Here is a 27,273-nt window from a genome sequence, read left to right on the forward strand (position 1 = left end):
TCTCTCTCAGCTTGCTTGGGAAGAGCTTGTCCTCGGATTGCCAGAGATTCAGATTCAGTAGCTTGGAGTTTGTGATGAATGCCAGGTTGGGAAGCAGCATCACACGCCTTTCAAAAGCAGTGATTCATGGTGGGCTTCTTAGGTACTTCAGATTGTTCATGTCAATATCTGCAGCCCTATGGCCACTCTTTCTGTTCTTGGGTCCAAGAATTTTCTATTGTTTGTTGATGATTTCATTAAAAAAATGTGGGTCTATTTTCTTAAAAAGAGATCGCAAGCGTTTATTGTATTTCAGAAGTTTAAACCTCTAGTTGAAAAGGAATCTGGGAAATCTATTATTGCTCTTAGGTCAAACAATGAAAGGCAAATTTTGTTTAATGAATTCTCTAGCTTTTGTGATATTCATGGCATCAAGCACCAGTTAACCACAACCCACGCACCACAATAGATCAGTGTAGTTGAATGTCGAAACAGAACAATCACTAAGATGGCTCACTCCATGCTCGACCACGGACATGTTCTGAAGGAGTTTTGGGCTGAAGCAATTAACACTACAGTTTACCTTTTGAGCCAATCAGCCACTGTGGAGATCAAAGGTAAGACTCTGGAAAAGGTCCGGTTAGGTTGCAAGCCCACAATCAGTCAGCTGAAGGTTTTTGACTCTCTTGCCTATGTTTGGATCCCTAATGCATCACGCACAAAGTTGGATGCCAAGAGTTCAAAACTCATGCTTGTTGGATACAGTAGTCTTCACAAAGCCTTCTGCTTGATCGACACTGAGACATCTCATCTCCTGTACAATCATGATGTAGTCTTTTGATGAGTAGCAAGGACCATTCACGCTTGTTTCTCCTATTCCTGATCCAGTAGATCAGCCTATGACGGCTCATGATTTGGGAGTTCGACTTCTATAAGGTCCACCTAATGGGAGGGCTCCAATAGCTTAGTTATACCAGTGATTCCTGTACAAGCACCTTTGGCTTCTCCTACAGGATCACCCATATTTGTAGATGCTTCACTTGATTTTGATCCAAATTCTTCTGATGAGGAACCCAATCATAAAGCACCTCCTGATACTAATGTTGGTCATTCTCCTCTTCGGCCTAAGTGGTGGACTGAGAAACTTGTTGATCTTCGAGATGATTAGCTCATCAATGTGAGAACTACTTTGAAAAAGAGGAAACCTACAAAAACGGTTAATTATGGTCCCATGGCCAACATTCATAGTGTATTTCAACCTCAAACATACTTTGAGGCTAAAGGAGTTCTAGAGTGGGAACAAGCCATGACATCTAAACACCAGAGCCTACTGAAGAATCACACCTAGGTCCTTTATAATTTTCCACCTAGGAAGAAACTCATTGCCTGCAAATGGGTCTACAAAATAAAATACAAGTTTGATGGTACTTTGGATAAGTACAAAGCTCGTTTAGTTAATATTTCTCAACACTGGGGTATTGATTACGAGGAGACCTTTGCTCCTACAACAAAGATGAGCACAATCAGATTAGTCTTAGCCATGTCAACACAGTTGGGCTAGAAGGTCCAGATCAGTGTAACACGGGGACGCGTCCCCCCTCCCCCCGCAAAAATCTGGGCCGTCTCGAAGATGGGGACGTCCCCGGGATGGGGGGACAGCGTCTCGGCGTTTCGGGCAGCGCCACTCAAAGCGCCACCACCACCAGAGACGGCGAGACGTCTCCGAGACGGGTGCGGGGGGACGCCAAGGAGTCTCCTCCGTTGTGGGGGGACGCCTGGACGTCTCCTGCGGCAAGCAAAAAAGACACATAAAAAAACAAAAAGTTGAACTCATTTTTTAAATGTTTTAATGTTTTTTATTTATTGTATTGGATTGTGGGGCCCATCCATTCCTCCTCCTTTGTTTTAAACCCTTCTATTTTTCATTTTGATTCACATTTGCATTTCTCATTGTTTGCAATAGCAAGAAGAAGAAGAGTGAAGAGCTGAGATAAGGGTTTGTGCAAGAGTGAAGAGAGTGTTTGCAAGTGAAAAAGGAGAGCTTAGGAGCAAGAAGAAGAAGAGGAGGGTGGTTCTGGGTTCCGGTTCACCGAATCTTGTTGAAGTTTTTAAAGCAAAAGGTAGGGTTTCTAACGTATTTGTATGATTTTTAAATGCATGTTTATGAATGTTTTACTTTTTGTTTGTTTAGACGACCTTTGTTATCTCTGGACTGTTTGAAATGTCTATTTTTGATTGTTTAAACTGACGACTTCCACTCTCTTCGCACTATATTTGGGAAAACAAATTTTAAAAAAAATTAAAAAAATAAAGAGTATAAAACGAAAATTGACTTCCAATGGTTTCGTAGGATTTCTTTTTTTGTTAATTCTTACATACTGAAATCGGCTCAAAAAAGCCCAAATCCTACGAAACCATTGGAAGTCAATTTTCGTTTTTTTTTTTTTTTTTTTTTTTTTGTTTAATTTTCCCAAATATAGTGCGAAGAGAGTGGAAGTCGTCGGTTATGATTATTATTTATAAATTCAATAATTTAGCATTATTAATTTTTGTTTTTTCATTTTGTGAAATGCAGTGTCACAATGAATACTCATAGTGATGATGAGATGGAATTTCATTCAAATAGTGGCAGTGAATCAGAATATGAGCTTGAGCCTGAGGTTGAGGCTGAGGATGATGATGACACTGTTGAGAGGGGTGACCATGAGAGTGACATTGCGATTCCGGTTGGCCCAAATCAGCAAGGGGCCCAAACTAGTTCCACTTCCATGGGTACTGGTTTTATACTATCTAGTACTCCATCTATTGATTGCCCCTCCCCAGCTTTGGCACAGTGGGCTAGGGGTAAGTTTGATCCAAAATCTCCTTTAAAACAATTTGCCACTAGAATAACAAGCGGACAAGGAACAGGTGGCACAAGAAAGTGGAGATGCAATATTTGTGGTGAAGATTGGTATGGTAGCATCACTAGAGTGAATGTACACTTCCTCTTTTGGACAGGTAAAGGTGTCCAACCATGTAAGTTTTTGGGTGAATCCACAAACTTGAAGATTAGAGTTGAATTCAACAAGCTTTGGGGAGTTCCAGAGGACTTGGGCCTTCCAATGCCTACTACTTTCGCTGGTAAGCAACAGATTCAGACTATACAGGAGGTGCATGAGCAACAAATACAAGGGCAAGAACACCGATGCATGTCTTCTTCTAGACCACAGCATAGAGCTTCATCTACTTCATTGCCAGGGGCAGCCTCTGTACCTTCCTCTACTTATAGCTCTATAGGTGTAGCAGCAGCTGAGACGAGCAAGGGGAAACGCAGGGCACAGTCTAGTGACAACAACCCTATAGCATAATTGTTTGCAGCCCAAACGAGAGAGAAGTTAGATGCATACATTGGGAGAATGTTATTTGCCAATGGCGTTCCACTTCACATTGCTCGGTCTCCTTATTTTAAGGAGGCTTTTCAGAAAGTAGCGAAGGCGGGATTACCATCATATGTGCCACCAGGTGAGCACAAATTGAGGACTAAAATCTTAGATGATGAGTATGCCAAGATTGGTGAGTCCATGGAGACCATGAGGGCTGTTTGGGAGGAATCGGGGTGTAGCGTTGTCATGGATGGGTGGACGGACATTAGACACCGTCCACTCATCAATGTCATAGTCACATGTACAGAGGGCCCATTCTTTCTTAGGGCGGTTGATTGTTTGGGGCATCGAAAAGATGCTGATTTTCAATTTCAGATTCTTCGGGAAGCCATTGAGGAGATTGGGCCACAAAATGTGGTCCAAGTAGTGACAGATGTAGCTCATGTGTGCAGAGCTGCAAGGAGGCTTATTGAGGCCACATATCGACATATTTGGTGGACTCCTTGTTGTGTGCATGCTATGAACAATGCTCTAAAGGACATGGGGAAGATTAGTTGGATAAAGGGAGTGGTGAGTGATGCTAGAGATGTGCAGATGTATATCTGCAACCACCACACCTCACATGCACTATTTAGGAGCTTCGCCAACAAGGAGTTCCTGAAGCCAATTGAGACACGATATGCATCCTATTTCATTCTCTTGGAGAGAATGCTTGATTTGCAGGAGCCACTGCAACTAATAGTTATGACAAATGAATGGAATAGGTGGGATGGTTCCAAGTCAGAGCAGGGGATGAGGGTGAAGGATATAGTTAAGAGTGATGTATTTTGGAGCGGTGCAAAATACATTGTCTCTATTATTAGGCCAGTCTTCGAGGTGATCAGGTATGGAGATGGGGATGCGCCCACACTTGGAGAGGTGTATGAGTGCATTGATTCTATGCTTGGGCAGATGAGGGCAGTTGTGCGAGAGGACCCCACATTAGCCTTCTACAATGATCACATTCGGCCTATTATTCAACGTAGATGGGACAAACTTAACACACCCTTACACATGGCTGCATATGCATTGAATCCGAGGTGGTACATGACTAGGCCTGGTAGAGTTACACCACTTCACGATGATGAGGTGATTTATATTATTATTGTATAGCACTTTAAGACTTAGATTCTTATCATTTTATAAATTAAAATCATTTACATTACTAGTATCTTGATTCTTCTATTTGCTAATAATTTGTACTTTTTAAATTTTTTCAGGTGAAGAAAGGGTTCTTCAAGTGCATAGACAGGATGTATGACCCTGAGACAGCAGCTAAGGTTCGCATTGAGTGGACCAAATTTGCTACTCTGAGGGGTTACAGACAAGTGGCAAAGGCGGATATCAAGACTATGGCACAAGAGGATCCCATTTTGTGGCGGTCAGCTTATGGACCGAAATCTACAACCACCACACTAGCTATTCGTTTGCTGTCCCAGGTACTTAGTTCCTCAACTTTTAACTTTTCATTGTTTATTGTTCAATGATCATTGTTCAACTTCTAATTCCCGAGTCTTACATTAGCCAATTATTTTTCATCTCAGGTTTCTAGTTCCTCAGCTTCTGAGAGAAATTGGTCTACATATAGCTTCATCCACTCTCTTAAGAGGAATAGACTTACCTCTCAAAGAGCAGAGAAGCTAGTGGCTGTACACAGTGTGTTGCGTATCAATGACCGCACCACAAGTGTGTACAAGGAAAGACCAACATCACGATGGGATGTAGAGCCTGAGGAGCCATCGCAGATTGATGAGGAGGATGCTTTAGATCCAACCACAGGGCTATTTGGTGTTCCCTTTTCAGCTCTTGATCTTGGAGAGACTGATAGTTCCAGTGGCGATGAGTTTCAACCTCCAGGGGATGATCATTGATCATTGATCATTGATTTGGCATTTTGATTTGGACTCTTGGAGACTTGTAGTTTTTGTTTGCATTATATACTTATTTTGATATCATGGTTCATGGTACATGATACTTAATTGTAATCATCTTTATGTCATGAGTCATGACTCATATGATCATTGATTACTATTAGATAGTAGTATCTAGATACTCATACTATTGATCGGAAGACTGATATATAGTCTTATAGATTAATATTTATTATTTTGAATATTTTCTGATGTTCAATGTTCAATGTTCATTGTTTGTTTGTTGTAACTTATTTGATCATGAATCATGACGTTCTAGTTGAAAACTTCAGTGCAATGTTCAATGTTTAAATTTTTTACATCTATGTATCTTATATTGTATAATTGTAGTACATCTTTTCATAACTAGCATTTTTAAGTATCATATGTATAGCATATACACCCCTGCTCCCTCCGCCACCCCCCCGTCCCCCACCGCCATCCCCCCGCTGTCCCCTCGTCGTCCCCAAATCAAGGTCCCTCTGTCCCCCCATCTCAGAAACTTGTCCCCCCGTCCCCCCGTCTCCTAGGGCGGTGTAACTATGGTCCAGATGGACTCAAGAGTGCTTTCCTAAATGGTGACCTACAAGAAGAGGTCTACATGATGCAACCTCTTGGTTTCAAGGTTGTTGGTAAAGAACACTAAGTTCTTAGACTGGTGAAAGCTCTCTATGGTTTGAAGTAGGCCCCTAGGGCATGGTACATGAAAACTGATAAATACCTCAGTGATAAGTCTTCCAAAGGAGTTCTTCAAACTCAGATTTGTATATCAAAACTACTAACAATGACATCATCCTCCTAGTCATTTATATGGATGATTTGATCATCACTAGCAATTTGGCATCTTTGATTTAGGGACTCAAATGGAGTTTATGCCTGTCTTTTGATATGATTGATCTTGGGCTCATGCATTATTGCCTAGGTTTGAGGTTTGGCAGTAGCCTTATAGTATTTTCGTTTCTCAGTCCAAATATGGTAGGGCTCTATTAGACAAGATTCGTATGCATGATTACAAGTGTACATCTACACCCATGGAGAAAGGTTGGAAGTTATCAGCCAAGTCTGATTTTCTTCCTGTTGATGATACTACATACAGGCAACTAGTAGACAAACTTCATCCATCTCTTTGCTACTAGACCTGATATCAGCTTCGCAGTCAGCGACATCTCATGCTTTATGACAACTCCCAAGGCTGATCATTGGATGGCAGCAAAGTGTGTGCTTCATTATGTGAAGGGCGCTACTGATTATGGACTTCTTTACTCTTAGAGACCTAATCCTAGACTCAATAGGTTCATAGATTCAAATTGGGCAGGTTTTGTTGATGATAAAAAGTCAAATGTTGGATGTGTTGTGTTTGGGATCTAGTACCATCATATGAACCAATAAGAAGCAACATGCTATTTCTCTCTCCTCTACAGATGTTGAATATAGAGGGACAATTAAGGCAGGTTGTGAAGTTGTTTGGCTTTGTCGGATGCTTGGGGATATGCAGATGTCAACAACTGGACCGACCACTTTGTTTGTTGATAACGAAAGCATTATCAAGTTAGCATGGAATCTAATCTTCCATGAACAAATCAAGCATGTGGATGTTCATTGTCACTACATACAACAGCTAGTTGAAGATGGGGCAATAGACTTGCAATATGTTCCTATAGCGGATCAAACTACAGACATTATTACCAAGCCTCTTGGTCCAGAGAAGTTTGTCAATTCAGAGGACAGCTTCGTGTAGTGACATATGGCAGCTAGTTGAAGACGGGACAATAGACTTGCAGTATGTTCCTACAGTAGATCAAACTACAGACATTATCACCAAGCCTCTTGGTGCAGATAAGTTTGTCAAATTCAAAAGACAACTTCGTGTAGTGGATAGATTAACCATTAAGGGAGGGTATTATAATAATAAATAGTTTCTATTTATATTTGATAGTTATCTATTGTAATTTATTGTAAATATCAGAATCTTTCTAATATTTAGTTAGCTCTTAGTTGTTAGTTATCTATTAGCTAGAATAGAAAGTTTCTATTCTTGACAATTGTTTCCTAAGTAAACATTGTTTATTCTTTTGTATATATTGATCTATTGATCTCTGTCAATATCAAGCAAGTATTTTACCAATTACTTCCCACAATAGGTATTTCCATGTTCATTTTTGCTATAATTATTTATCCAACATAGCATCCAATTCTACTTACATATTTACTTAATTTCAGTCTACAAGGGCTTTACAAAAACATTATCAAATGATAGTATCATTAGTATAAGAACCCAATCATAAATCAGAAGTCATATTAATCTATTTGATGCATACAATTCAGATCTATTTATGCTATGTTTGAAAATGTGTGCAAGCACATCATCATAAGGGTTTCAATTTGTTGTTTGAATTTTTAAGTTTGATTTACAAGAGTTTGCTATATTGCACTATTGTTCATCAGCTAGGGTCTAGCATCTATATTGGTCATTTGCTTATTGTTTCAGCTTGCACATGTTTGATAAATCATCCATGTTTTAGAGTTGTCAGATTGGAGTGTACCGTCCCCTCTTTGGGATTGCCCTAAATCTTGCCCAAAAATCACAATTCCATTCATATAAGAAATGTTAGATAGTTAAAAGGTATAACTTTACCATTTCAAAATGGCCTTTTTACCAAATAAACCCTGATTTAAGTCCTCCAACCATATTAAACACTATTGCACCGTTTTGGCCCAGGAACCCTGCCTGGGTTCGAACTGGTTCGAAATTCGGGTCCGGTTCGACTTGGGTTTGAATTTGCCTGGACTGGTTCGAACCCGCAGCCCAAAATTCGAACCTGAGCGAATTTGGGCTGCCCAGTTCGAACCCATGACGAATTTGGGACAAATTTCGCTGATGGGTGACTTCCAAGTCATTTTTTATAACCAACTTTATAATTTTTGGGGTCCAATTGCGCTAAAAAGTGAATGTAAAGAGGTGGGATGTAGATGCAGAGTTGGCGGACCTGGATATTTCTGCTTCTCGGCTTACAATTGAAGACTTTGAAGATTTTGATGCCCACATTATTGTTGTTAGTGCTGATCCCATTGGCCTTAGCTCTATTGCTGAGTCAACTAATGTGGAAGGACTACGAGAAGAGGAAGAAGAAGATGATGAAGAAGATGAATATTAAAATTTTATACATTATGATTACTTGACTTGAAGTTGAAACAATGATACTTGAACTTGCTGTTATGATTCATGGATAATGATTTACTTTTAAGTTTTAATGTTTTGAATCTCTGATGTTGAACTTGAAAATTGAAATATATGATGGTATGATCTGTATTCATGATGCTATGATTACACCTAAGTGTTTAAAATTTATGCCTACTTTGTTTTTGTTGTTTAAATGATTAACTTAGTTTACATCATAAGATTTTATGATACTCTATGCTTCTAGGATTGATAAATATGTAATGTATAAATAAATTTTTATAATGCTTACATGTATTCTGTACAAACAAACCCAAATGAACCCAAAACCCTTTCCAAAATTTTGCCGTACTGGCAAACCGGTTCTTTGAACCCGTATTTCAAACCGAACCCGAACTGGTAACTGAGGTATATATGAATATAATTATATATGTATTTCATAAATCTCAATACTTCCATTGGAGTTAATAATCACACATTTAATTATCATAATTCATTAAATAGGTCTAGGCACAATAGAGTTTATAGGATCAGCCCTCAGCAATTTTCATACTAAGCCCAAGAGCAGACAGTCATCCTCTTGGCCTACACCCCCTTTACATGTTTCCTTATTCATCCTCTTCTTACTTGAGAGTATGAGGGGTTTCAGTCGAAGGCTTTCCCTACTAATCAACCCAGATTATGGAATCCCTCGGATAATCATATATGGAACTGAAAGCCTGTCCTTTCCAATCAAGCCCAAGAGCACAGAATGAAGACCCTGTCATTTGGCCTCTTGGCCCCAACCAAGAAGTTGGCGTACTTGATGGGGGACTCAGTGTTGCTGCCTGTTTGTCATGTATTTCTTCCTTCACCCCATAATGAGATGGTTGGTCGGATCAAAGTATTGAAGAGAACCTTGAATGCTTTGAGTGGTTTCTCCTTTATACATTGTTGCTGAAACAGTCACCACCTTTCATAAGAATCGAGTTGATTCTATTTCATTAGAGTTTATTCAAACATATTTCTATCATTTCTCTTTAATAGCCCTCTAACATCAGAGGGAAACACCCTCCCAAACCTGACAGAGCTTTGGGTATACAGAAGTTGTACTTGCTCCTCTTGATTGGTCCAAACTAGCTGCAATTTGATTATGAGTCCCACCTGATTGTCCTATCCAACCTTGTTCCTTGGGGTTAGTCTTAAGTTTTGTCCTCGAGAATTGCAAGATACAGTTTGGAGCATCAACAATCAGCTCTAAAAAACTAAATCAGATAATATTTTCGCTATGTCATATAAAACAGCACAGTCCTTTCATAGTTTTCATTATTTGTCGTACCAGCAGATCAGAGGCATGTTATGCATCAAGGCAATAATATAAACTATTAGCAAGAGTACATTTAATCTAGTATAAGAGGTAACCAATTTAATACTATGAAGTAATTCAAGGTAGATCTAATTATCGTTAACTGAACTGTATCAAGTTTCAACAAACGGATATATTTTTAATGTTGTTGAACTGGTCTTAAAGTATCCTTTTTTTCTGCATTATGATATTTGTTGTCTTTTGTGTGAAAGTTGTTTGTTACCATTTCCTACAAAGCAATGATCAAGGCAGAATTATTTAAGGGTGACTATTAATTTGTTCAGTTTGATGACAAAGCTTGAGATTTTGACGTAAATATTGGAGGCTGTAGACAAAAAAAGTTAAAAACACAATTGAAATCATGGACAACATCAATCTTCTTGAACTGAGAGGTTTCTTCTATCCTCATAAATTTGGTTTAACAGGAGTGTTGGGATACAATAATTTCAAAAACATATATTATGTTTATCTTCGTATTACTTCTAAATCAACCTTCCCAAAGGTATATTGTGTTTTCAAGGAATTAAAAGAAAACACAGCAAGATGAACTGACCTGTATCATCTCTTCTACTTCTTCCTTCGATGGTGGATCATTGTGAGGGCCAGGAAAATGTTTGTTGATGTCACTGTTTGAATCAGTACCGAAAAACAATCACAGGCCCATCAAGAAAAAATCATAAATTTAAAAAAGGAACTGGTATTGATTCGGGAAGTACTGAAATGAGTCAAAATAGTTATACTATCCCAATAGAAAGTTTTTGATCAACATAGAAAATATCCCTTGATTCTCTGAGAAGAGTATTCAACTAGCTTTTCGCATAGGATAAATGAATCCTACTTGAAAACCAAAAGAACAGCAATATAAAGTTGATCTACAGTCATTTGGTCATTTTCTGCAGCAAAACGATCAAAAACGCGGTCCGTGATCTTCCTGAGCTGTCGCCGCCGAAATTCCTTCCCTGCAATTTATGGATTTAGGATTAACAAAATACATTAAAAAAAGGCATACAGTTTCTATTCTCTATTAATTCAGAACAGGGGCTAACAACACTTTTTAAGCAAGAATGGCTCGGGATTCAAATGCTAACCAGCATTTACTAAGATACCCAAGTTTAAAGACTAGCTAGAAGAGACAAAGGAATAAAACAATGTCGATCTCCTCAAATAACCAAATTTTATCTGTAGGAACGTAACATTACAGCTAGTTTAGCATAAATGAAAGAAGAGCTCAATCCAATTCTGAACAGCTGGCTACAATAGAAAAAGAAGAAAGAAGAAACTGTTAGCACCCAGACCATACGTGAATGTGCTAAGGTAGCTAGCTTAAAACTTACAACCGTTAGATCATGTTGAAGCATCGGTCATGCTACCAATATTTTAAAAAACTCCAACCGCTTAAGACTCGTACTGTTGGTAGAAGGTCAAGCAATTTGAGTGAGGAAATTGCATCTAATCCCAAGAACCTCCCTGAGCAAAGGCACTAGAATTTCAGAATTACGCAGGTTATGGGTCAATTGAGTATCGTTCAAGGCCTTCCTATGTATTTATCTCCCTTATGGTGTATGAAGAGTGTGTGATAAAAAAAATATTTCCAGCAACAGCTCATGGAGAGAAAGGCGCGCCATGCTACGGGGCACACTGAGTTGGTCACTTCAATTTGTGATATAGGAACCAGCAAGAAGGTTTGACAATTGAGTAGTGGAATTCCAGACACAGAGATCTTTTATTGGGTCCATTTCCCTTTAAGGACAAACCCCCATTTCATAGCAAGCTCTGAGAAAGACATCCCAAAGAAACCTAAACCTGGCAAATCCCAACATTTTTCATGGATAGACCTTGATTTGATTTAAAATCTTCAGAACGAAAAAAGCATGAATTGATTTCGCGGTAAAATACATACATAAAAGACAATAAAATCGAAACCCAAATGACCTTTTTAAAAAAAAGCAATGCCTACTTTGGAGTTTGTCTCCTAGATTCCCCCAAACTTGGCCCATAATCAAATTAGAAGCAGATGCTTCTTGCTCTTGAGTCTTCAGTAATCAAGCTCTGGCGAAACTGAAACAGCCCTCCAAAATCCGAGACCAAATGCAACAAAAGTCAAGCTCAAATTGTCCGATTTCTAAGCTCTCTCTGCAGTCGGCCCAATTTTAGAAGAAGATCGTTAAAAAATCATTGGTTCTAATTCATGGCAGTAGATTTGGGCCGTCCATTTGGATGATGGGGATTGCAGGATATTTTACATTACTTTTCTAAAGATGTCGCCCCATTCCAAAACTAGAGTAAAATTGGCTAGTAAAGCCGCAATGACCACGATGATATTTCTTCCTGACTTAAAAGAACCGTGTACGTTTATCGATGTTCCCTTGATTTGGGCTCCTGTGCAATTATCGAGCCCCTTGGCATCCATGTTAAGGACACCCCTCATTTGGGCTTCTCCACATTAGTAGCGAGGGAAATACGTTCATATTTAATCACACAATATGGCAACAATCTCTCCAGCATTCACGGACTGCAGGCGTGAAATCCAGCGCAATCTGTTTTGTGTTTGATGCAGAGACTATATCCACTTGCGTGCACTGAAATTTAAGAGAACCAGCCATAGTCAACAGATTGGGGAGGGTAAAAAGAATCAGCGCTGTGAAATTTAGCAATGGCCACAAACTATTAATAATAATTAATTTTACTACATTATTTGATATTTTATTAAAACTATGGCTCTAATCATGATAAAGTTTTAGAAGGTTGTATGAAGTTGAATTTTGACTTGTAGAATTCCCTGTAATGGATAATATTAATATTAATATTAATGATGCTATCCTTTTTTTCTAGATCTTTAATTTCAATAATGAAGTAAAGTTATCAGCTTTTTTGAAAAAATTAGGCGATTAGGAAATTTGATGATAAAAATTAGGCTATCGTGTATATATATATAGGAGCTTAACCTTTAAAATTTAAAGTATTCATGTGACAAACTACTTTAAAATATGTCCATACATTGAATAGGTAGCCACCATCCATAAAAAGTTCACTCTTAATTTTAAGATAGAAGTTTGTAAAAAAAAAGGTTATTGCTAATCAATGTAAAAATTTACAAAAAAATGTATAATTTGTGGGTCATGTGTTAATATATTGTGTGTGTCTTAAATACTATATCCATTGCTATTTTCTCTATGAGCCATGTAAGAATTTTATTAGACTCAAATTGTTGATTTACATCACCTTTGTCATAATCAAATGAATTCTTCATGACATAAAATTTTGTCGCATCCTTAAAGTAATATTTTTGAAGAATTTAGATTTCAATATATTTGTTTTCATTTACTAAGCAAAATAGGTTTGTCACTTAAAAGGAATTGATATGTAACAGTCAAAACTGCCTTCCAAAGGTAAAGCCTTTACATGGATTGAGTAATAAGAAAATATTAGTTACTCCTTGCACTTAGACATGTGAGCCCTTCAAGGTTTGTCCTTTGTTTTTGTGTAGTGGAGTCTATTAATCGTCCACTAGTTGGACGTCCCTTCATAATCAAACATTGGGAGTGATTTTTGTTAGGCTATAGCATTATGGTGTTTTGCTTGATGACATCCTTACTCTCTTCATCTCATGGTCAATCACTCAAAAAAAATCTTTCTTCGCCTACTTTAGATCATTAGTCCCTCTTTGGTTATATATGGCATCAAGAAAGAAAGATGCACAATGATCTTTTTGGATAAATATAGGAATGAACATTCATTATGGGTAAAAATTTGAGACAATGATAGATGTAGTGGTGAAATCGAGTCAAATCAATTGAGAGAATCACTCTTTTTCTAGTATAGAGTGTTGGTCTTAGAATAGTTTTGACATTTGAGTGTCAACACACTTAATCACTTTCTACATTGAAACCGAGTTCACTATGTATGCCGAGCCATAGTATGTGCCGAGTCAGATTTCCAACAAGTGTCGAGCATTATATAAGTGCTGAGTGATATATAAGTGCCAAGTCATAGTTGATGCCAAGCAAGTCAGAATGCTTCATATGCTGAGTGAGCCAGAGTCATACATGTGTCGAGCAAGACAGGATGCAATAAGTGTCGAGCAAAGCAGGATAGTATATGTGTCGAGCACCAGTAGTCCAGTGTGTGTCGAGTAACACAGAATCAACATATAAGTTTGTGCCCTCACAAACTCAGATGTAAACCATTTTTGGAGCTGACATAGAAGGATGATAAGGATAAGATCGAATCTTTTGCATTTCCTATGCAATTAGCATGCAACCAATCAGAATAATGGAGAAGGCATACAACCAATGAGAAAAATGCAATGAATGAGTGGGAATTCAAGATTCAATATGGATCGTAGATCCATACCTAACCCTAAGTCTTCTCAATCTTTAAAAGGAGGATAAAAACCCATTGTATATGTGGAAGAGAACAGTGTATGGGGAAACTATAGCAAAATTCAGTGTGAAGTGTGAAAGACTTAGAGGAACAGAGTAGAAACTACATATCCAGTTGATCAGAACAAAGCAAGGGATACAAACAAATATCAAATCAAGCAAGGATCACATCAAGGTGAGTAGAACAAGTGCCTAAAATCAACCAATCAGGTCAAAGGTTTCTAATACTCTCTAGCCATTGTATTAGATAGTGAAAATCCTATGTTGATAGGTTACCTTAACAACTACTTTGTAGATCCTTTGAAGAGGTGACTAAATCCTTTAACAGGGTGACACTTCATGTAAAGTGTTTGTAAATCCTCTAACCAGGTCACTATTGACACAGTGTAAAGCCTTTAACAGGGCAGGCCTTTCACAAGGTAGACCGTCAAAAGTGGTCAAACAATTATTGCTATAGTGATTTTGTGGGTATCATCCCCACCCTAATTTTACCTTCTTATTCCTAGAGGGTTTCTGAGTTACCAAATATGGTGTTATGTGTATGATTGCATGTGTTTATTTTATGTTCATTTAATATGATCACATGCATGCAGTTTACTTTCAGTTAATTGTTTGAAAGTAGTAGAAAAGGTTTAAGTGTGGTACTTCTGATTCACCCCCCCCCCCCCCCCTCTCAGAAGTACTCTTCCCATTGTGAACATTCCAACATAGAGAAATTTGTAAAATCAAAAAGTCTTGAAATTTTCAATTCCCCATTTAAGCATCTAGTGACAGTAATTATATTATCAACCCTCTAATTGAAATCATTAGGAATCATGTACAAATAACTTAAGTGAAGTCGAAATTTGATGAAGCTACACAACAAAATCTTGGTCCCTCATGTGTTGAGTGCATAATTGGGTATGATATGTGATGTCTAGGTTGTGTTTCCTCCAAAAATTGAAACCAAGAACAAGTAATGAGGTTGGACCCTGGGGATTACTCTTTGGAATTCAAATAGGTATACAAGATCAAATGCTAATAATTTACACCTTTAACAAAATTGCATACACCGTGTTAGAAAGTGGTTAGGATTTTTTTAATTATTTTCTTGGATTCTCCTCTCTCTCTCCCTCTCTCTCTCTCTCTCATGAAATGTGTAGTAAATTTGGATGTATGGAACATTATGCCATGGATTATGAAGTGGAATGTACAATTGATAATAATAGAGCTCCTTAAACTATTTTTATCATAAATTTAATCTTTGGCAACATTATTTAGATACTTAGGATGGAGGTTGTTATATATCATGATCATATTTCCTTCCCAGATTGATAACCTATTGAGTATTTAGGAACCCACCAAATAATGGTTGGTCTTTGTGATAACTGATGGGCCTCTAAAAGGCCATTGTTTTAAGTTCTTTTTTATCTTGTTTTCAAGCGGTTATCTTGAAAAAACAATCGTGACTTTATGGTTTTAAGCAAATGAACTTTTGTTTTTACATATATGTTAAGGCATGAAGTAGAAGTATGGATAGTTCAAATATGTTATATTTGTTTGAATCTATGGACAAAAATGGTATAATTAAGTAAAGTTACATGTTGATAAATGTTTCCCCATTCATGTTATGTCTTGGGTAGTTTTCCTCCTGTAGCCATAGGATTTGCTAGAGTGGTAATTTGAACTCTGCACTTTTTCTCTAATATTGATGATGAAATAAATATATGTATGTGGAAGTCATGTGTGCATTGAATGTTTTTCAAGTACTTGTTATGGAGATTCAAAGATCAAAAATCTCAATGCTAAAGTTAAAACCAACCTGATTGCTAAACTGTTGCAAGTGGAGCGAAGTCATTATATGCTTTCTATTGGTGCAACACATGAATGTAGCTTCCACAACCTGCTATATTCCTAAAGGATTTATTCATGGTTAATGGTGATTCTCTTTCAAACTTTATGAGTCTGTAATTGATCCTCATTAATGGAGAGATTGTAGAGTTAGGAAGTAGTTGTAGTTTCCTTTAAATAACAATTGTTGTAGCTTTAAGCATAGTTTTTTGAGAAGAATAGGATAAGTTGATTTTCATAGCAACAGAGTGTGATATAGTTTTTAATCAACTATAATTCTTTCGCTATGAATGAATAGAATGAGCAATTAAAGTTTATTTCTCTTATCTTAAATGTCTTTTCTGTTCACTCATCCAAGAGGGGCCACTTGGTGAGTAAACTGTTCCATTAGGATAGATCTTATTTCCTTGCTTGATAGAATTATGTTGCTCCTGCAGCCATTAATAATAGAATCAGTGAATTGTTCCTATAGCACAGACGCACAGATAGGTTTATTGTTTGCAGCATTACTTTAAGCTTTGAGTTAAGTTGTTGTTTCAGTTGCGAGCAAAGATTTCCTTCAGCATTGCCTTTTGTAACGCCCCGCCAGGGAACCCAAAAGAAATTAGCCTAAAATTTCACTAAGTTTGTCAAACATTTTTTTTAAAGATAAAGATAATAAACAAAAATGGATATAATATAGTGGAAGCAATAATAACAAGAGATAAAATAGTGGAAGCAATAACTCACATACATACAACCATCAAAAAATAGATTACATCTCCTAAGGGTCTCATGACGTTGAGTCACATGTAAAAGTTTTATTAATATTAAATTTAACACATAACCAAAATCCACATCATGGAATTATTACAAGTACAAATCCATTTAAACAATATACAATTATATAAGATGCCACCTAATAATAATAAAAAATGCTTAATCATCCTCTGAATAAGTCACAGGGTATGATAAGCTCAAATAATATACAACATAGATAAAAAAACACCATCTCATATGATCTATGACAAATCAAGTACAAAATACTAGGATATAACCATCCAATAGAAATATAAGATCAGAAAGAAAGGATCATTTGCACAAGGACATTCAGTAACGACATTTAACGATCAGATCTTAATGGTATAATAAAAATGCACTACCACTCGACCTCGTGAAACCTAAATGGCCTACTCCCACCGTGCTAAGGAGATAAACTCAAGTCCCAAATAGGATATCAAAACACCAGTCAAAACCAACATCTAGGTCAAGGAAACACCTCAAAGCAAACTATATCAAAGGGTACCAAAACACAAGTATCATCTAATCCCAAAGGCAACAAAGACACGTAGGAAATCTATTATGCAAGTGGGCAAGTGTCATCGCATGAGCCAACTCTAAGGTTACTTTGGTAGCCACTATGTACTTTGAACCCCCTAGTGTCTCTATGCGGCATTAGTATCCTTTCTTACAGACAAGGCATACTAACAAGTCAACTCTAAGGTTACCTTGGCAGTCTTTTAGGACTTCGGACCCCCTAGTGACTTTATGTGGTTTGTTGAATCATTTGAGATTCTAGTGAACTCAAAAACCTTAGTAAGTTTGGCATCTAGAAAATGAAAACTAAGACCCTGATTGAAATTGAAAACATTATCAACTATTATACTTGGAAATGAAAACTAAAACCTTGGTTGTTATCAAATCGTTGTGTTTTGAAAACCTTAGTTATCATATTTTGAAAAGACAAAAATTGTAATGTGTATGTTTATTGAACTTTAATGTTTTGATAATGAATTGAACTATGAAAATTGAAATCCTACTTGTAAATTGAATCTTGTATTTTTTATAATGAATTAAACTATGAAAACTATGTTTAAACAACTTGTTATGTTTTGTTGAGTGTTGAGACTCGTGTGGATTTGAGAACTTTAGTGAATCTATAATATTTGAAGATGAAAATGGAAACTTGAAAACCTTTAGTAAAAACTAAACTTTTGTGTTTTCAACATCTAATGTATCAAGAAAGTTGCATTGCTATATACTATATGTGACGTGTGATTACTAGTGTTGCGATTTCAATGTTGACTTACTTTGACAAATCAGGATGTTTACCAGAGGCTTGGGGGTTTGTTATGTGATGTCATGATGATGTTTTGTATATGATCTTTTATACTTGACCATGGTGTTGTGTCATGTGTGTTCTATGATGAGTTTGATCTGTTGGTTGTTATTGTTTTCCAGTGTTCTTGTGAGAAATTGAGGTGAATGGTGTGACTTATTTGATATAACCTTTGAGTCTTTGATCAGTTATCTTTGGATTTCTTCCTAGTTGCTTGTATAGGATTGAGGTGATTATTTGATTTGTTCTTGGGGATGTCATGTTATGATGTGGATTTAGTTAATTTGTAGTTGATTTTGGATTAGTCCCATTAGGATGATTTTATCGGTGGAATCTGTGATTATGATCAGCAATATTTTAGTACTTTCTAGTTGCTTGTCTAAGAACTGATGTGTGGTTTGTGGTCATTTGAGACCTTTTGCTTTTGTTGAGCTTAGGGTAGGTTATTTGTATGTCATCTTGGGAAGTGGCTTGCAATGGAGGTTGATGCCCTAAAGAGGTTGCCAAGTAATCCATTGTAGGTTATTTTAATAAGTGATAACATTTCATTAAATGGGTTTAAAATGAATTAATAAGATATTGGTACCACAGAAAGTCACTAGGGGGTCCAGAGTATTAAAAGACTGCCAAGGTAACCTTAGAGTTGACTTATTAGTATGCCTTGTCTGTACGAAAGGATAATGATGTCGCATAGAGACATTAGGGGGTCTGGGGTCCATAGTGACTGCCAGGGTAACCTTAGAGTTGGCTCATGCAATGACACTTGCCCACTTGCATAGTAGATTTCCTACATGTCTTTGTTGCCTCTGGGATTAGTTGATACTTGTGTCTTGGTACCTTAAGTTAGATTGCTTTCAATTTTTTCTTGACTTAGATGTTACTTTTGACTTTTGGGATTGTTATCATGTTTGGGACTTGAGACTATCTCCTCAACATGGTGGGAGTGGACCCTTCGCAGGTTACCATGAAGTTGGGTGGTAGTGCTTTTTACTTTTACCATTGAGATCCGAGGGTTCAATGTTGTGGCTAGAGTTCCCTGTTCTGCATTTCCTTTCATTCTATTCTTGGGTATTATGATGGATGGTTGTACCTAGTGTATTGTATTCTATTTGATGGATCTTAAGAGATGATGTAATCTATTTTATGATGTATATTCTTTCAACCTTTCATACCGTATGACTTGTACAGTGGATGATTGTGTAATCTAATTATTGCCAAGTGGCATTTGAGATAATTGTATATTATTTAAATGGAATCATACTTGTATTTATTCCATGATGTGGAATTGTTATGTGTTAGATTTAATATTATTAAACTTAAATGTGATTCAACATCTTTGGACCCTTAAGAATTGTAATATGTTTTATGGTATGTGCTTATGTGTATGTTAATGCTTCCACTATGTTATTTTTGTTGTTAAGTTATTATCTTTAAAAAAAATGTTTGGAAAACTTAGTGAAAGTCAGGTACTATAATTCCCTCCCAAGTTGGGGGGGTGGGGGGGTGTTTAGTACCCTCTACAATGGGTCACCTAATGGGGTGTTACATCTGGTGTCAGAGCTCGAGTTTCTACATTGGGAGCTCTAGGTATATTGGAACAATGCTAGATGTTAACTAGTTGAATTGAAACAAAACTTGAACTGTTATATGTATCTATTAAAAACTTGAACCTAAACAGTTTGAACCAAAAAAATTAGAAGCAGTGGAACTTTTGAACATGAAACTTGGAAACTCATAACATTTATATTCTTTACTTTTGATTTATGTTTATGCATTATAACTTTTACATTTTCCAATGGATTTAGAGATGTTGATCTTTTGTTTGGAGTGTTTTAGGGGATCTATTTCAGTATTTGTTAAAAAGATGAATGTTGGATCAATATGGTTTTCAGTTTATTATTAAACTAGAATCATATTGCTCTAAGTGACTAAAAATGTATACATAGTTAACTTATTTGTATTAGTTTCTTAAATGAGCTTTTTGTTTGACATTGTAGATAGTACTCTTTGACTTTTAGTTACCCTAGTCATTATAGTAGGCTTCCAAGAGTAAGCCTAAGTCTAGTGGGGTGGATGTAATGCCTACCCCTAGTTGACTTTTCTGATTGTATTGTTAGATTCTCTTAGGCCTGTTTTACTATTGAGAATAGATTGAGGAAGATTATTGAAGGAGACTGTGGAGAACAGATTGATACAAGTATGATCAATATGTTTCAATCATTATTTTGTCACTAATGTCAAACCTGTTATTTGTTGGTAAGACAATTGCTTATATGATTTAAGTACTATCACTTATTTGATTGATGAAGAGGATTTGATTAAAATATGTAACAATAACACCTAGAGGAAAGGTTGAGTTATTATATAAAAGAGTACAAAAATTAGTTAAGACAATGATAACATGATGTATTGATAATCTACTTAAGGTTACAAAGGTTGGTTACACTAAGCAAGTATAGACAAACAATTTAAACAAAGTTTGTTTGCCAAGCTTGACCGAGTGGATAGTAGGTGTTGAGTAAAGTCAATGCAAGCTGAGCAGAAAATTAGTTTGAGCCAAGTAAAAGTTTATTCTAGTGTATGCCAAGCAAAATAGTGGATGCCAAGTAAGTGTAGTTGATGCCAAGCATTAGTAAACTTTAGTTCATGCTGAGTGATTTTATAGAGGATGTCGAGTAATGCAATATGTGTTGAGCATCAAAAGAAAGTTAATGCCAAGTGACTGCATTATTTGAAAGATTGCGAATTCAATCGATCTGAGCTAACAAGTTTGTTTTCTTGGATTGTGTGAACCAGGTAGAAGATAAGATTGATGAGCTGGTGGCATAGAATTCAAGGTAAAACATTTTGAGGCAAATTCAAAGAGAATTGAAGGAGAAGTTTCTAGAAGAGATACAGAATATGGGGTAGATTTATTGTATACTACCTAGTCTGTCCTAACCCTAAATTGGATGATGGAGAATGAGCGACAAAAGATCTTAATTTCCTATTTATAGGAATGGTTGGTCAAAAGCAAGGGTTGTCATGTGCGAGAACCTAAGGAAGACAAGGAGTCAATAGTTTTGCTTCATCAAGTGACCGAAGAGAAGAATCTACATTGGCATGTTAAGCAAGAAGACTTAAGGGTATGAATGCTTGAAGGGTGAACAAGCTATCAGAGGTGAATTGTGTGAAGGCCAAGAAAAATGGAGGACTGAAATAAAGATCTGTAGTCTGCAAATGGAGTTGTAAGTAGTTATCAGATCAAGCCTTACTATTACTCTCTAATAATTGTACCAATCTAGGGTAAATCCTTTGGATTAAGGTTGACTTAATAGTCATTTGTAAATCCTTTAATTGGGTGATATTCCAAGGGAATGGTCTAAAGTCCTCTAACAAGGCTCACTCCTAACAAGGTGATTGAAATCATTTAACAGAGTCATATTTAATAGTGTGTATTATAACCTTTAACAGGGTTGGCCTTTCACAAGGCATCACTTCAGAAGAGTGAAAAAGGTTAGCATGTTACTGGTGGTCTTTCCCAAATTTGGTTTCCATATAAATCATTGTGTCAAGTGTGTTGCTAAATCTATTATGTTTCATGTTTACATTTCTGCAAACTGATTTGACAATAACCTACAAGTTTTAAGTAATTATAAAATCTTATGCATGCATGATGATAAATGTTTTATGGATTCATTAAGCTATGAAAAGTTTAATTTATACATCTGGACCTTGGATAATTGATTCACACACCCCCCCTTGCTCCCCAATTATTCTAAAGTATTCCAATAATTGGTATCAGAGCCATCTGCTTAAGAGGACCAGTTTGAAGGTACTAGAAGCACAAAGATCAAGATGTCAAAAAGAGAAGTACCCAAGCTTAATAGAGATAACTTTCCTGCATGGCAAATTTTGATGAAGCTACACCCTAGAGGACTTGGAGATCATGCACAATCTACCATTACTACTGAGCATGTTGATCCTACTGGAGCCCCAACTGCCGAGGATATGAAAAAGAAGAAAGAACACAACCAAACAATGCTAGAGATTGCCTCTGCTCTAAGCTATGCCAAATTTGATGATATCAAAGGTCTTGATAGTGCAAAGAAAATGTGGGATGCCTTAACCACCATTTATGGAGGAGACACTAATGTTCTAAGAGACAAAGTTGAAAGTCTCAAAGGTAAGTTTGATAATATGAGAATGGAAGAAGGTGAAAAGATTGCTCAACATGTTGCAAGGATAAAAGAAGTTGTTAACGTAATAAGAGGAGCTACTGGTAAAATAGATGACGATATTGTACTAAGAAAAATTTTAAGGACACTGTTTCCTATATATGCTATTAGAGTTTCTGCAATTCAAGAATTGAGATGTATACCAAGGAATAATCTATCACTTGAAGGTCTGGAAGGTAGGCTCATTGCTTATAAGCTATCTAAATTTGATAATTACAAACCTAAAAATATTGAATCCTCTTTCAAAGCTAAGGTGTCATTGACGAAACTTGATGAGAAGAAGAAAAAGATAAAGTATGTGTCTAGTAACTAGTGATATAGATTAGGAGGATGTAGAAAAACTTGAAGCACTACTGGCAAGAAGATTCCACAGAGGTAAAGGAAAGTTCAAAGATAAATTACCTATCATTTGTTTCAACTAGGTTGGTCATATTGCTACTATATGTTTAGAGAAGAAAAACTACAAAGGTGGTGACAAGTACAAAACTAGGAGAGATGAAGTTAGGAAGGACTACAAAGACAAAGGCAAGAAGTCTTGCTATATTTCTGAAGAGGAAACGAAAGATGAATCTGATGAACATGATGATGAAGTGGTGTATGTTGCAATGAAGGATGAATATGATGAAGATAAGGCAACTGCACTTGTGACTTGTGTAAACAAGAATGACAGATGGATCATTAACAATGGGTGTTCACATCACATGATTGGAGAGAAAAGTAAGTTCATTACCTTGAATTGTTATGATGGAAATGGTGTAAGATTTGGTAATGATGCACCATGTTTGATAAAAGGAAAAGGTTCTATCAAAATCACAAATAAGATTTTGTGTGACAATGCTTACTATGTTGAAGGACTTAACTATAATCTCTTGAGTGTGTCACAGTTGAATAATTTAGGATGTAAGGTTGAGTTTGAAGACAATATTGCTAAGATATATGATACTGATGGCAAACTAATTAGAAAGGGTGATCAAACTAGGAGTAATCTATTCTATCTTGATATAGAGGATGTTATTTGTCTAGTTGTAAAATTTGATGATGTGTGGATATGGCACAAAAGGTTATGTCATGTCAATTTTGATAACCTGGTCAGTATCAGTAACATGAGAAAAGTTAGAGGTTTGCCTAAGTTGAAGAAGCTTGATAATATAATGTGCAAACAATGTCAGTTAGGCAAAATGACAAAATCAAGTCTTAAGAGTAAAACTCATACCTCTAAAGGAATATTAGAGATTGTTCATATTGATTTACGTGGACTAATTGATGTGCAAAGCTACAAAGGAGATAAGTACATTATGCTTCTTGTTGATGATTATTCTATAATGATGACAGTTATGTTTTTAAAACAGAAATTTGATGCTTTCCAAATGTTTAAGTGGTACTTAGCAATAGTTGAGAAGGAAACAGGTGAAATTCTGAAGTGTTTGAGATTTGACAGAGGGGAGAATTTACATCAAATGAGTTTGAGATGTTCTATAATGACAAAGGAATCAAAAGACAGACATCTGCTCCTAGAACCCCTCCACGAAATGGAATTGCTAAAAGGAGGAACATATCTATAATGGATTGTGTTAGGACACTCATGATGGAGAAAAATGTTGATTTGAAATACTGGAGAGAAGTTGTAAGTACATCTATCTATACCTTGAACTGTGTACAAGTCAAGAAAGGTACTCATTCAACACCTTTTAAACTATGGTATGGATATTCACCCAATGTAAAATATTTTAAGGTATTTGGAAGCAAATGTTATATTCTTAAAGACTTCAGGAATGGTAAACTAGATGCAAAAAGTGAAGAAGATATATTCCTAGGATATTCCACAAGAATTAAAGCTTATAAGTGTTTAAATACTAATACTAATAAAGTTGTGGAAAGTGAAAATGTAAATTTTGATGAATATATAAAGTATATGAAGCTAAACCTATGAAAGAACCACAATAATACAAATCATTTGTATACTTTTATGAAGGCATGCCTGCTGAAGAAGATGCTACAAATCAAGCTACAATACAACAATAAGTTTTAGTGACTACCAAGTTACATACTATGAATGCCAAGTTGCATTCAGGAATCGAGGTACATTTAGATGTTGAGTTACAAAATGAAGTTGAAGCACATTTTGATTTTGAGATTAGTATACATGAAAGAGATACTGAGCTACCTGATAAAGATGTACATATCGAGTCTAAAATTGAAAGACAAAATGAAGAAACTAGAGTTGAACCAAGATTGTTCAAATATGTCAAGAGACATCATCCTGTTGCACAAATTATTGGAGATAAAAATGCTAGATCAATGAAAAGAAACAGATTGAGAAATGATACATGTTTACTGAGCATGAAAGAACCCAAATTAGTGAGAGGTTCCTTAGAAGATGTGGATTGGAGTAAAGCCATGGAAGAAAAGATTGAACAAATTGAGAAAAAAAAAACATGGACTCTAGTTCCTAGACCAGAAGACAAAAATGTGATTGGCACCAAGTGGGTATTCAGAAACAAGCTAGATGAAAATGGTGAAGTCACAAGGAACACGACAATATCAGTTTGCAAAGAATATGCACAAGAAAAAGGAATTGACTATGGAAAGACATTTGCTCCTATTTCTGGATTGGAAGGAGTAAGAACTTTACTTGCTTATTCTACATACAAAGGTTTCAAAGTTCATCAAATGGATGTTAAATCTGCATTTTCGAATGACATATTAGAGAAAGAAGTTTACATAAAATAGCTAGAAGGTTTTGTTGATGTTAACAATAAGAACATGTATGTAGATTACACAAAGCTCTATATGGTTTGAAACAAGCACTAAGAGCATGGTATGAGAGACTTCATAATTATCTTGTGAATATTGGATTTGAAAGGACTGACGATAACAACAATCTATACATGAAGACAAAAAAAGGCAAAGGTATTTTGTTATCTAATTTTTTGTTGATGATATCATATTTGGAGGTCAAGATGCTTTATGTAAGACTTTTGCAAATGAAATGAAGCAAGAATTTGAGATGTCTATGTTTGGAGAGATCAAGTTCTTTGTGGGTTTGCAAGTATATTAGATGAAATATGGTATATACATCACTCATTCAAAATATGTCAAAGAAATATTGAAATTGTTTAAATTGGAGGATTCCAAACTAGTAAGTACACCTATGGTGACAGGACACAAGTTGTCAAAGAATGATGATTCAGCCAAAGTGAATCAAACATTGTATAGATCTATGATTGGCAAATTACAATATGTAGTACATAGTAGACCTAACATTGCATTATCTATAGGGATAGTTGCAAGATTATTTACTAATCCCAAGGAAAATCATTCGATGGTTGAAAAGAGAATAATGAGATATCTAAAAGGAACATAGGAGTATGGTCTATACTATAAGAAAAATGAGAAATTTGAATTAAGAGCCTATACTGATGTTGATTGGGCTGGAAACATTGATGATAGAAAGAGCACCAGTGGAGGAGCATTTTTCTTAGGCAAGAGGTTGGTTACATGGACTAACAAGAAACAAAAATGCAATTCACAATCTACTTTTGAAGCTAAATATGTTGTTGCTGCTGTAAATTGTACAAACATTGTATAGATCAAATAGTTACTCAAAGGTATGAAGGAAGAGATCATAGAACTAGTGACACTTTATTGTGATAATACAATTGCTATAAACATATCAAAAAATCTTGTGATGCACACAAAGACTTACTACATTGCAATCAAGTATCATTACTTAAGAGAATTAGTTCAAGATAAAGAGGTGAAGATGGAATATGTTAACCCAAAAGAGAAAATTGAGATATCTTCATAAAAACATTACCTAAGGATGTTCATGAGTATTCAAGAGGTAAACTAGGGGTGATACCCCTATCAAAGGCTATCTAAGTAACGAAAGCAGTGCCCTACATCAAATAAGGCAATTTTCATTTGTTATACATTGATGCAGTGGATCTTACTTTAGGAGTTGCCTAACATAGTCAACGAGATGAAACTACAAATCAGTCACAAGCAAGGTGACAAAGGAAGAAACTGAAGAAGCTTATATCTGTGTGTTAATATGACAAGTCTTTGGCATTGTTGTCAAAGAGGAAGTTAGTTACTGATCAAGGAAAATATAAGAAAGAGGGAGATAGTTATTGATCAAGAGACATACAAGAGATTGGAGATTTAACAAAGAGGGAGAAATCCTAATATCTACCTAGTAAGAGGGAGATATAAGAAGAAATTCAAAGGGAGTTATAAGGATGACACAAAGAAGTTTTCTGACCTATTCAAAAGATGGAAGTTGCTAATAGAGGGGGAGATTTTAATACAATAAATTATTTTCTTTTTGGTATTTTGTTGGTCTTACTATTTTAACCTAGTCAGTTTGGTTGATCAATTTAGTTTGCCATCAATGCCAAAGAGGGAGATTGTTGAGAGTAGGTTAAGGAAGATCGTTGAAGGAGATTGTGGAGAACAAATTGATACAAGTATGATGAATATGTTTCAATCATTGTTTTATCACTAATATCAAACATGCTATTTGCTGGTAAGACAACTGCTTATATGATTTAAGTACTATCACTTATTTGATTGATAAATATGATTTAAGTACTATCACTTATTTGATTGATGAAGAGGATTTGATCAAATGATGTAACAATAGCACCTAAAGAAAATGTTGAGTTATGATATGTAAAGAATTACAAGAATAAGTTAAGATAGTGATAACATGATGTATTGATAATCTACTTAAGGTTACAAAGGTTGGTTACACCAAGCGAGTATAGAAGAACAAATTAAAGAAATTTTGTCTTCCAAGCTTGACTGAGTGGATAGTAGGTGCCGAGAAAAGCCAGTACAAGCTGAGTAGAAAATCAGTTTGAGCCAAGTAAAAGTCTATTCTAGTGTATGCTGAGTAAAGTTTAGTTGATGCTGAGCACCAATAAAC

The 27,273-nt window shown here is 36.0% G+C and overlaps 1 protein-coding gene across 1 annotated transcript in view; it reads right to left on the bottom strand.

Annotated features, from left to right (window-relative positions):
- Positions 1-11,940, bottom strand: part of LOC149575000 (uncharacterized) — a 72,062-nt gene extending 60,122 nt beyond the window's left edge. Inside the window, exons 1-3 of the mRNA XM_089814850.1 lie at positions 11,774-11,940; positions 10,655-10,775; positions 10,370-10,442 (exon numbers count right to left, since the gene is read on the bottom strand). Of these exons, the coding sequence (XP_089670976.1) occupies positions 10,370-10,442; positions 10,655-10,775; positions 11,774-11,813 (234 nt within the window). The 5' untranslated portion in view covers positions 11,814-11,940. The remainder of the gene's footprint in view (positions 1-10,369; positions 10,443-10,654; positions 10,776-11,773) is intronic.
- Positions 11,941-27,273: the final 15,333 nt, after the last annotated feature.

The sequence above is a fragment of the Cupressus sempervirens genome, chromosome 2 (assembly GCF_028749045.1).
Source record: "Cupressus sempervirens isolate cs-2001-9-10 chromosome 2, ASM2874904v1, whole genome shotgun sequence".
NCBI classification, from domain to species: Eukaryota; Viridiplantae; Streptophyta; class Pinopsida; order Cupressales; family Cupressaceae; genus Cupressus; species Cupressus sempervirens.